The sequence below is a fragment of the Mauremys reevesii genome, linkage group 9, assembly GCF_016161935.1.
Source record: "Mauremys reevesii isolate NIE-2019 linkage group 9, ASM1616193v1, whole genome shotgun sequence".
Taxonomy (NCBI): domain Eukaryota; kingdom Metazoa; phylum Chordata; order Testudines; family Geoemydidae; genus Mauremys; species Mauremys reevesii.
Window position 1 is genome coordinate 103,423,608 of NC_052631.1, and position 12,195 is coordinate 103,435,802.

The window sequence follows — 12,195 nt, forward strand, 5'->3', positions numbered from 1 at the left end:
CCGTTCCGGTACCGAGGCCACGACGAAACAGCAGCTGGCACCGGCCCCCCGGCACCGTTCCCTCTCTCCCTCGAGGAAACGTAAGGCTGCACAGACGTCCTCCAAGGTCTCTGCTTCAGGACCTCTCGCCCGACTTCCGGCACCAGCGCCCCTGGCACCGACTCCGACAGCGCATCTACCGGGCGCTGTACCATTGACTCCGGCACCGCAAGGGCCGTCGAGTCCGGTACCTCCTTGCTCCCTGGTGCATACCGTGGTCGAGCTCGCTCTCCCGTCGACACCTGAAACCTTCTCGACGGCGAGAGAGCTGATAGCGTTGACGGAGCCAACGCATCCTCAACCCCCGGCACCGCCGGTGCGGGTTGTTAAATCAGCGGGCAAGCCGGCTGTAATGAGGCCTCCTTCCCTTGACAGGCAGGACAGACGGTACTCCAGGTCCCTGTCCCGGAGATGTTCACGTTCACGCTGCTCCAGATCTCGGCACCGCTTGCAGTCCCGGTACCGCTCTCCATTGCGGTACCGGTCATACTCGCGGAGACGATCCCGATCCCGGTCTCCTGACAGGCGCTATCGGCACCGATCCGGCTCTTGGTACTGTTCCCGGTACCGGTCCTCCCGCAGCCGCTCCCACCGTCGGGACTCGAGATCCCAGTCGACCTCCCGGCACGGTCGATGGTCCCAGTCTCATTCCCGGCACCGCGAAGGTTGGCACCGTTCCCCGGCACTGTCCAGGGACAGACTGGTGGCGTCGACGGTGCAGTCACACAGCCTCTCTGCACCGCCATGGCCTTCGAGACAGCTGTCTGTCTCCTCTCAGGCCGACAGCACAGCTGATCAGCGCACCGAGCCTCAAGGGCAAGACCAGGGACCTCCTCAATGTGGCTTCTGGACTCCATGGGCCTACCATGAGACTCAAGGAGTGCCCTTTTCCACTCAGCGCTCCAGGACATCCGACCACAGGACGCCTGAGGCTACGGTCAGCAGACCTACTCCCACAGCCGTGGTAGAGGGGCCGCTGACATCCGTGGATGCGGAGCATCCCCCCGTCGAGGAGGCCCCGCAGCAGCTCGCTGAACCCCCGCAGGACACGCTGGTCCCGGGCCTGTCATCCTCTTCCTCCCCGGATGAGGCGGTGGCAGGGGCGTCCGCCTCGGGCCCTCCCCCGATCGACCTTTGGGCCCATCAGGACTTGTTGCGACAGGTGGCCCAAAACATAAATTTGCCAGTTGAGGAGGTTGCAGAAGACGACGACCCTGTCGTCAACATAATTGGAGCGGATGCGCCTCTTCGTGTAGCCCTGCCCTTTATCCGCACTATCCAGCGGAATGCGGACACTGTTTGGCAGTCACCAGCTTCCATCCCTCCGACCGCTCGGGGGGTGGAAAGAAAATACTCGGTCCCGTCCAAGGGATACGAGTACCTATACACGCACCCAGCTCCATGTTCCTTGGTGGTCCAGTCGGTTAACGACCGTGAGCGACACGGCAAGCAAGCGCCAGTGCCTAAATCCAAAGAAGCGCGGCGCATGGACCTTTTGGGCTGTAAGGTCTATTTGGCCGGTGGCCTCCAGTTAAGAGTCGCCAACCAACTGGCTCTCCTCAGCAGGTATACCTATAACACCTTGGTGTCCCTCTCAAAGTTCTCTGAGCTTGTGCCATCCGACTCCCGGCCTGAGTTCGCGGCCCTGGTTGAGGAGGGTAAGAAAGCGTCCCGGTCGGCCCTCCAAGCGTCTCTGGACTCTGCAGATTCGGGAGCCAGGACTTTGGCCTCTGGAGTGACCATGAGGAGAATTTCGTGGCTTCAGGCCTCCATGTTGCCGCCGGAGGTCCAACACACCATCCAGGACTTGCCATTTGATGGCCAGGGTCTCTTTTCTGAAAAGACAGACTCAAGCCTGCAGACCCTTAAAGATGGTCGAATCACAATTCGCTCCCTGGGCATGAATATGCCGGTTACCCAGAGGAGGTCCTTCCGGCCGCAGCCGTACCGCCCGTTCAACCAGCCCTGACCGCGGCCGGATAACAGGCACCGGGGCAGAGTGAACCGGCGCAGGCAGCCGGGTAATCAGGGAAACCAGTCCCAACCGCCCTCGAAGCCTACTTCAGGGCCCAAACAGAACTTTTGATGGGACGCCTGAGGACGGCCCACCAGTTTCTTTACCGGATCCTTCCCCGTTGTTTTCCAACCATCTCTCCCAGCTCCTACCGGCTTGGTCCCAGATAACATCCGACAGCTGGGTACTTCGCACGGTGGAGTCTGGTTACTGCCTCCAGTTTGTTTCGCCCCCTCCCTCCCACCCACCCTACCTGTCCCTCTTCAGGGACCCCTCTCACGAGCAATTCCTCTTGCAAGAGGTCGAGACTCTGTTGAGCTTGGGTGCCATAGAGGAGGTGCCGGAAGGCATGCGGGGCAGGGGTTCTTATTCCCGATATTTCCTAATCCTCAAGGCGAAGGGAAGTCTGCGACCAATCCTCGACCTCCGAGAGCTCAACAGATTTCTGGTCAAGCTCAAGTTCCACATGGTCACCCTGGGGACCATTATCCCCTCCCTGGATCCGGGAGACTGGTTTGCCGCCCTCGACATGAAGGACGCGTATTTCCATATCACGATTTACCCTCCTCATCGACGCTACCTGCGCTTTGTCGTCAACCACCAGCACTACCAGTTTACGGTGCTCCCCTTCGGCCTTTCCACGGCACCGAGGGTCTTCACCAAGTGCATGGCGGTGGTCGCCGCGGCCCTTCGCCATCGCCGAATACATGTGTACCCATATCTCAACTACTGGCTGTTCCGCAGAACGTCCCAGCAGCTCGTAGCGCAACAAATGGCCGAAGTCATAGGCCTATTTCAACACCTAGGCCTTATGATCAACGCCGAGAAGTTTTACCTTGGCTCCAATGCAGAGGATAGACTTCATCGGCGCGGTCCTGGACTCCAATCTAGCCAGGGCCTGCCTCCCTCTGCCTTGGCACCAGTCCATGACTGCCATCATCCAAAGCATGCAGTCCTTCCCGACGACAACGGTGCGCACCTGCCTCTGCCTCCTAGGCCACATGGCGGCGTGCACTTTCGTGACCCTATACGCGAAGCTCCGCCTTCGCACCTTTCAAACTTGGTTGGCGTCGGTTTACCGCCCGCACAGGGATTCTATAGACATGGTGGTCACGATCCCGAAGTCGGCCCTCGAGTCGCTCAACTGGTGGTTGGACCCAGGGATGGTGTGCGCTGGAGTCCCGTTCCGCCCCCCCTCACCCCTCCATCACTCTGACTACGGACGCCTCGGCCATGGGGTGGGGTGCACACCTCGGCGGCCTACACACCCAGGGCCTCTGGTCACCCCGCGAGCTGACCCTCCACATCAACGTCAGGGAACTGCGAGCGGTTCGCTTGGCGTGTCAGACTTTTCACTCCCACCTCCAAGGTCGCTGCGTGTCCGTCTTCTCAGACAACACGACAGCGATGTTCTACATCAACAAGCAGGGCGGAGCACATTCCTCCCTGCTTTGCACGGAAGCGATGCAACTGTGGGACTTTTGCATAGCCCACTCTATACACATAGCATCGTTTCTCCCAGGAGTGCAGAACACGCTGGCAGACCGTCTCAGCAGGTCTTTCCTCTCCCACGAGTGGTCGATTCGTCCAGATGTGCTCCACACAATTTTCCAGAGGTGGGGTTTTCCCCGAATAGACCTTTTTGCCTCCAGAGAGAACAGGAAATGCCATCTGTTCTGCTCTTACCAGGGCAGCTCCCACGGCTCCCTCTCGGACGCATTCCTCCTCCCGTGGACGGATCACCTACTGTATGCCTTCCCTCCGTTCCCCCTTGTGCATCGGGTCCTCCTCATTCTCATTGCTCTGGCGTGGCCGAGACAGCACTGGTACACCCTGCTGTTCGATCTCTCAGTAGCGGATCCTATTCCCCTCCCGTTATGGCCAGACCTCACAACACAGGACTTCGGCAGGCTTCGCCACCCGGACCTGCAGTCCCTCCACCTGACGGCTTGGCTCCTGCGTGGCTAACCCGAGCGGAGCGGGACTGTTCCGCTGCAGTGCAGCAGGTGCTGCTGGAGAGCAGGAAGCCTTCCACTCGGTCGACTTACCTCGCCAAGCGGAAGCGTTTTGCGCTCTGGTGTAATCAGAAAGGTCTCAACCCTCTCCTCATACCTATTCCCAAGATCCTGGACTATCTCTGGTCCCTCAAGGAGCAAGGCCTCACTGTCTCCTCCTTGAAGGTGCACCTGGCGGCAATTTCCGCCTTTAGGCCCAGCATTGGGGAACGTTCCGTCTTCTCCAATCATATGGTTTCCCGTTTTCTTAAGGGGCTAGAACGCTTATACCCTCCGGTACGGTGCCCAACTCCTACCTGGGATTTGAACTTGGTCTTAGCCAAGCTTATGGGAGCCCCCTTTGAGCCCTTGGCCATGTGTTCCCTTCTCTACTTGTCCTGGAAAACGGCCTTCCTCGTCGCGATTACTTCGGCGAGTCGAGTCTCTGAGCTTTGTGCCCTAACGGCCGACCCGCCATACACTATCTTCCATAAGGACAAAGTGCAGCTTCGGCCACACCCCGCCTTCCTGCCTAAGGTAGTGTCGGCTTTCCATGTGAACCAGGACATCTTCCTCCCGGTCTTCTTCCCGAAGCCGCACGCATCCCGTAGGGAACAACAGCTTCACAGCCTTGACGTGCGTAGGGCCCTCGCCTTTTACATAGACCGGACGAAGCCTTTCCGCTGTTCGCCCCAGCTCTTTGTGGCGGTAGCAGATCGCATGAAGGGCATGCCGGTCTCTTCTCAGCGGATTTCGGCCTGGGTGATGTCATGTATCAAGACATGCTACGAGCTCGCTCAGGTTCCGGCTGGTCATCTCTCCGCTCACTCTACAAAAGCGCAAGCCTCTTCTGCTGCCTTCCTGGCCCATGTCCCCATTCAGGACATCTGTCGAGCGGCGACCTGGTCGTCAATTCACACCTTTTGCTTCCCACTACGCACTGGTGCAACAGTCCAGAGACGATGCCGCATTTGGCTCAGCAGTCTTACACTCTGCCACATCTCACTCCGACCCCACCGCCTAGGTAAGGCTTGGGAATCACCTAACTGGAATGCATAGGAGCAATCACTCGAAGAAGAAAAGACGGTTACTCACCGTTGTAACTGTTGTTCTTCGAGATGTGTTGCTCCTATCCATTCCAGACCCGCCCTCCTTCCCCACTGTCGGAGTAGCCGGCAAGAAGGAACTGAGGAGCGGACGGGTCGGCTGGGGTATATATCTAGTGCTATAGTGGCGCCACTCCAGGGGGCGCCTTGCCGACCCACCGAGTGTTGCTAGGGTAAAAATCTTCTGACGAGCCGTGCACGCGGCGCGCGCACACCTAACTGGAATGGATAGGAGCAACACATCTCGAAGAACAACAGTTACAACGGTGAGTAACCGTCTTTTTGTGGGAGGGGAGTTTAAAAATGGGGGTACGCTCAAAAATAAAACGAGAGCAGAGAAAGGACCCCCCAGAACACCTGGCTGATCAGACCAGGCAGCAATGCAGGAATCTTTTCTAAGGTCTGATCAGAAAATGTCTGGTTATAAAGGCAAACTTAGGCAGTTTCCCGCCAGTAACTTTGATTGGTTCCCCTTGTTAGAGGGGAGGAGAGGAGACTTCAGGTGGGCACAGACATGTCTGAGCAAGTTTTAAGCCACAGGCATGACTCATGTGCTCAGCTATTTGGCCATATTAGGTCTTGCATACTTGGGCAGAGCACCTCTACACCGAGCCCAGGTCTGAACAAAGGAGCCAAAAGCCCGCTCCCCCCCACCCCAGCAGAGCAATGTCTCCAGTTGGTCTGCACAAGTCATTTCCATGAACAGCAGGGCCAGGCTGTGACTTTTGTTAGCCCAAGGCCGGGAGGGGCGGACACAGAACAACCAGAAAGGAGAGGGGAAAAAAAAGTGCAGCAGGGGGACAGCTGTAACAGACAGACCTCTGCACACTTTCCTTTTTCCTCGGTCGTACTTTCAACTTGAGACAGGGGGAGGAGGTGGTGTTGGAAGAAACTGAGACAGTCAGCATGCCATGCCTCCTTTATAGCTTTGTCCACCAGATGTTTAGAGCTGTGAGGGGAAGGGTAGGAAGTGTGCAAGTGCTCCTGTAGGTTTTGTATCTAGAAGGTTCCACTAATCCAAGTTGCACCATTAATGCATTCCAAGTGTGTGAACGTGCAGCTATCCTCTCAATGTATTTTGGTTACTAATGAGTAACTTTCCTTTTTTTCTTATATTTGACACAACTTGAATCAACTCTTCAGGTAAGAATTCATGCTATTAAACACTTTACTGGATTATTTCATTAGGTACCTTGTGGTCTGAGTTTCAGTGCTCTAAATTAGCTGTATAGTTGAACTTTCTTATATTCTTCCTAGATTAACAACAAGGCAGCAACTGGAGAAGAGGTTCCACGTACCATCATTGTTACCACCCGCTCTCAGTATGGGTTACCAGAGGATGCTGTTGTGTACTGTAACTTTAACCAGCTATATAAGATTGACCCTTCCACTTTACAGATGTGGGCTAACGTGAGTAGTTATGTTTGCTACTAAGTCTCAGATCAGATCTCCATAATTTGACTGCTGTCTTGTTTACAGGAATGGTTTTAAAATGAGCAACAGATCTTTAACTTAAATTGCCCCTATTCAGGTAGGGAAAAACTTCAGTTTCCTTGCCTGGTTTGTTGAGAATATTTATTTGGCATGAACCTTTTTGAATCCTTACAACACTCTCCAGAATAAGGGATTGGATAATAATGGGATTTGACCAGGCAGCAATTTGACCAGGCAGAATCTCTTTAGGTCCCATTATAAATCGGATCCGAGTAGGGAGTTGAGTGAAAATTGTTACCCTTCTGACAGCTTTTACATAGTCAGTGTGTAATAAGCTGTTTAGTTCTGTCCAATTTACACCACTACAACTGGCCCTTATTTGCACCATTATCTGTGCTCTTACCTGACAAGTCAACCATTAGATGGGTACAGAGGCTGAACATCTCACTTCAGGTCAGAGTGACAGGGAATGGATCACTTGATGATTACCTGTTCTGTTCATTCCCTCTGACGCACCTGGGATTGGCCACTGTCAGAAGACAGGATACTGGGCCCTTGGTCTGACCAAGTATAGCTGTTCTTATGTTGAGGCGTACTGATGAGGCACTGTAAGGAAGCTTTGCACTGTTGTTAAATGCAAAGTAATGCACATTGGAAAACACAATCCCAACTATACGTATAAAATGATAGGATCTAAATTAGCTGTTACCAGTCAAGAAAGAGATCTTGGAGTCATTTTGGATAGTTCTCTGAAAACATCCACTCAATGTGTAGCGACAGTCAAAAAAGCGAACAGAATGTTGGGAATCATTCAAGGATAGATAATGGGGCAATATGATATTTTCTGCCTTTATATAAATCCATGGTACACCCACATCTTGAATACTGTATGCAGATGTGGTCGCCCATTCTCAAAAAAGATATATTGGAATTGGAAAAGGTTCAGAAAAGAGCAACAAAAATGATTAAGGGCATGGAACAGCTGTATGACGAGAGATTAATAAGACTGGGACTTTTCAGCTTGGAAAAGAGATGACTAAGGGGGGAACATGATAGTGGTCTATAAAATCATGACTGGTGTGGAGAAAGTCAATAAGGAAGTTTGTTTACTCCTCATAACACAAAAACTAGGGGTCACCAAATGAAATTAATAGGCAGCAGGTTTAAAACAAACACAAGGAAGTATTTTTTCACACAATGCACAGTGAACCTGTGGAACTCCTTGCCAGAGGATGTTGTGAAGGCTAAGACTATAACGGTTCAAAAATGAATTAGATAAATTCATGGAGAATAGGTCTATCAATGGCTGTTAGCCACGATGGGCAGGGATGGGTCCCTAGCCTCTGTTTGCCAGAAGCTGGGAATGAATCACTTGGTGATTACCTGTTCTGTTCATTCCTTCTGGGGCACTTGGGATTGGCCACTGTCAGAAGACACGATGCTGGGCTAGATGGACCTTTGGTCTGACCTAGTATGGCTGTTCTTATTCACTACTGCATAGTGCTCCCTGTAAATAAATTGGAATCTTCAATCTCCAAGGCTGTGACTCCAGCATTTTCATCAATGCTAAATTCACCTCGTCATTTCATCTGCTGTGGGTACACACCCCTTTTTGCTGCCATTTGCAAACATGACTTTCACCTAAACTGTGGTACAAAAGCAAAATGAGAGGTGTATGCTGTATCCACTCTGCTCTTCAGGTCATATCCCAGAAGCTTGCACTTACTGTTTGACGCATTGTGTGACTGACTTTCACTTTCACTTTGAAAGTGAGGCATTTCACAAATCCAGTTTTTTTTCAGTCTTTCCTTGTAGGTCACGTTTTCTAGACCTTTAGTCCTTTTTCTCTCTCTTGACTTCCTCTAATTATGCAGTTCTCAAAATTTATTACACTGTGAGCCCCTTCTAATAACAAAAATTACTACATGACCTGGGAGGGGGGATTGGGGACTGAAGCCTGAGCCGAGGCCCAAGACCTGCCAACGGAGGATGGGGGTGAGGAAGGAAGGGCGTGAATCCCTTGGGCTTCGGCTTCAACCCCTGCCCCCAGCAAGTCTGTTGCCAACCCAGGGCACCCCACTGAAACGGGGTTGCCACCCACTTTGGGTTCCCAGCCCACAGTTTGAGAACCGCTGCTCCAGTTTGTCAACATCTAATAACCACAGTTGGGGAAAGAACTGCACGCAGTACTCCAGCTAAGGCCTTATCAATCAGTGCTGAGTAGAGTGGAAGAATTACATCTTCTGTCTTGCTTACAGCACTCCTGCTAATAGATCCCACAGTGTTGTTTGCTTGTTTTGCAACAGTATTACATTGTTGATTCAAAACAAGCAAACGTCATTCTGGGATGTATTAGCGGGAGTGCTGTAAGCAAGACAAGACAGCACTGATTGATAATGCCTCAGCTGGAGTACTGTGTGCAGTTCTGGGTACCACAGTTGGGGAAAGATGTAGAGAAGTCAAGAGGGAGAGTAACAAAAAGGATTAAAGGTCTAGAAAACATGGCCTACAAAGCAAAATTAAAGAAACTCAATTTTTTCAATCTGGAGAATATAATACTGAGAGGGGACCTAAGTCTTCAAGTACATAAAAGGTTGTTATAAAGAGGAGCGTGATAAATTGTTCTCCTTAACCACTGAGGACTGGACAAGAAGCAATGGGCTTAAACTGCAGCAAGGGAGATTTAGGTTAGACGTTAGGAAAAACTTCCTAACCATCAGGGTAGTTAAGCACCGGAACAAATTACCTAGGGAGGTTGTGGAATCATTGGAGGCTTTTAGGAACAGGTTAAACAAACACCTGTCAGGGATAATCTAGATAGTACTTAGACTGCCTCAGTGCAGAGAACTGGATTAAATGACCTATCTATGTCCCTTCCAGTCATACATTTCTGTGATTTCACTATTCACACTATTTGCTTGTTCTGATCTATCCAGGAGGGTGATGCTTCTGAATGTTGTTTTTTACACAGTCACCCTTTATTTTCTTCCTGGTTTGGTTGTAGATTCTGAAGCGAGTTCCAAACAGCGTATTGTGGCTGTTGCGTTTCCCAGCTGTAGGAGAACCCAATATTCAACAATATGCACAGAACATGGGCCTTCCCCAGAACCGAATCATCTTCTCTCCTGTTGCCCCCAAAGAGGAACATGTGCGGAGGGGCCAGTTGGCTGATGTTTGTCTAGATACTCCACTTTGTAATGGGCACACTACTGGGATGGATGTACTCTGGGCTGGAACTCCCATGGTTACTATGCCAGGTAATGTCTCAGGGAAACAAGATTGTAGCCATATGGTGACAATTCGTATTGAATAGGAGTACGTGTGGCACCTTAGAGACTAACACATTTATTTCTATTATTATTATCCCTAAGGTGCCACAAGTACTCCTGTTCTTTTTACGGATACAGACTAACACGGCTGCTACTCTGAAAAATTCATATTGAATGTAATTGTTATAGACCTTCAATCCTTCTTGTTTTTATTTTTATCTTGTATGTGTAACTATCTAATGTGAAGAGTTCATAGATCAGGGGTGGGGAAACTTTTTGGCCTGATAGGTACATCAGGGTTGCAAAACTGTATGGAGGGCTGGGTAGGGAAGGCTGTGCCTCCCCAAACAGCCTGGCCCCCACCCACTTTCCACCCCCCTCAGAAGCCTCCACCATCCAACCCCCCCTGCTTGTTGTCCCCTACCCGCCCCCTCCGAAGACCACCCTCGGGACCCCACCCCCTATTCAACCGCTCTGCTCCCAGTCTCCTGACTGCTCTGACCCCTAGCCACACCCCTGCCAGGCCCACCGGGATTCTCATGCTTATCCAACCACGACTGCCCCCAGAACCTCCACCCCATTCAACCGTATCCTGTTTCCTGGGACCCCCCACCCCTTACCCAGCCCCCCGGCCACCACCCCCTTACTGTGCCGCTCAGAGCAGCATGTCTGGCAGCCATGCCGCCTGGCTGAAGCCAGACACACTGTCATGCTGCTCGGCAGAAGCATGCAACCCTGCTGCCCAGAGCACTGGTGGCGTGGCTGCGGGGGAGGGGCCACGGGCTAGCCTCCCCAGCCGGGAGCTCAAGGGCTGTGCAGGACGGTCCCGTGGGCCGGATGTGGCCCACGGGCTGTAGTTTGCCCACTTCTGTCATGGATAGTAAAGAAATTAAGTGCATCCCAGTTCTAGCTAGTGGGCAGGCTTTCCAGAACAAATAGTCTAGCAACCTCCCCTTGTGTGTTTTCTCAGGCAGGAGAAAAAAAATTAAGTAAATTGTAAAGCATCAAGAAGGCATATTGGTTATCACTTTCTTTTGTCTTTTTACAGGGGAAACTCTTGCATCACGGGTTGCTGCCTCCCAGCTTACTTGCCTTGGTTGTCTTGAACTTATTGCTAAGAGTAGACAAGAATATGAAGATATTGCTGTGAAACTGGGAACGGATCTAGAATAGTAAGTACATCTAGTTTGGAGGATGAAATAAAGATCTAGAACAGTAAGGCACCATTATTGGGGATAGTGTGTGTTAGGAAGCAAAATGGAATAAACATAAATATATATGGCTATAAGCAGTGAGGCATGTCATTATTTTCATTCTATTGAACTTACGTTGACTGATGAAGTTACCCGCTGTTTGTTACCTTGGGAGCTGACTGACCTCCAGGGTTTTGAAGTAGCCACTAAACTGCTTTGCTGATGAGGAAGTAAGGTCTGTGCTCATTGGAATGAGTTACTGGGCTAGAATTCATATCTGCAATGTGTCCTGAGGGAATTACCTCCTCTCCTCATCTCTGGTTTAGCTGCCTGCCTACTCTCTTGGGGGGGGGAAGGGCCCCAGTGACCTAATGGATAAGGCATTGGCTTTCTAAACCAGAGATTGTGGGTTCAAGTCCCATCTGGGGTGAAAAACTACTCTGTTGGGGATCTAGTATTCTCATACCCTGAAGCAGCAGAAGGGACCATTATATGCCTTCAACAGAGGTCAGAGTTGGAGGCCAAGTGTGGGGGGGATTCTTGCACAGATCCAGGACTCCATGCTGAAGATAGTGGGTGGGGTGTGAGAGACAGGCTGCCTTCTCAGGGAGGGTTAAGCTCTTTAAATAGCCATAATAGGAGCTAGGAAGGCAGATGTGGGAGGGAACTATACTAGAATGGGGTGTGGAATGTTCAGATGGGTGAGTATCATGAAATGCCCAAAGTATGCACTTGTCCTCCCTAAAAATACTTGGCGCTTTACATGTTCACAATCGTTGACTTACCCCTCCCAGGATTGAGGAACCCTCAACATATTCCCCACAAAGTAATTGTAACTTTACAGATATAGAGACAGATTGAGCATCATGTGCAGGATATCACATTGAGACATTGGCAGAGCTGGAATTAGAACTCAGACCTGCTGGGAGGGAGATAGGAATGCTGATATATTGAACCTTCTGCAGAAAGTAAACGCAAACAAAATGCATTTTCACTTTCCTTTCAGAAAGAAAAACCTAGGCTGAAATAAAGGGGCACTTGCAGTTGGGGCTGTATAGAAGGGTTGATGGGTCTGGTTAATTAGCGTGTAGCAGTACTAACACAAATGTCCATAGCATTTTCACCCACAATGAAAAAGTTGAGTTT

At 51.3% G+C, this 12,195-nt stretch overlaps 1 protein-coding gene across 2 annotated transcripts in view; it reads left to right on the forward strand.

The window, feature by feature from the left end:
• Window positions 1-12,195, forward strand: part of OGT (O-linked N-acetylglucosamine (GlcNAc) transferase) — an 85,229-nt gene that overhangs the window by 70,740 nt on the left and 2,294 nt on the right. For both annotated transcript variants that reach the window (XM_039487818.1, XM_039487819.1), the window contains exons 19-21: window positions 6,411-6,563; window positions 9,592-9,844; window positions 10,905-11,028. In XM_039487818.1, the coding sequence (XP_039343752.1) occupies window positions 6,411-6,563; window positions 9,592-9,844; window positions 10,905-11,028 (530 nt within the window). The remainder of the gene's footprint in view (window positions 1-6,410; window positions 6,564-9,591; window positions 9,845-10,904; window positions 11,029-12,195) is intronic.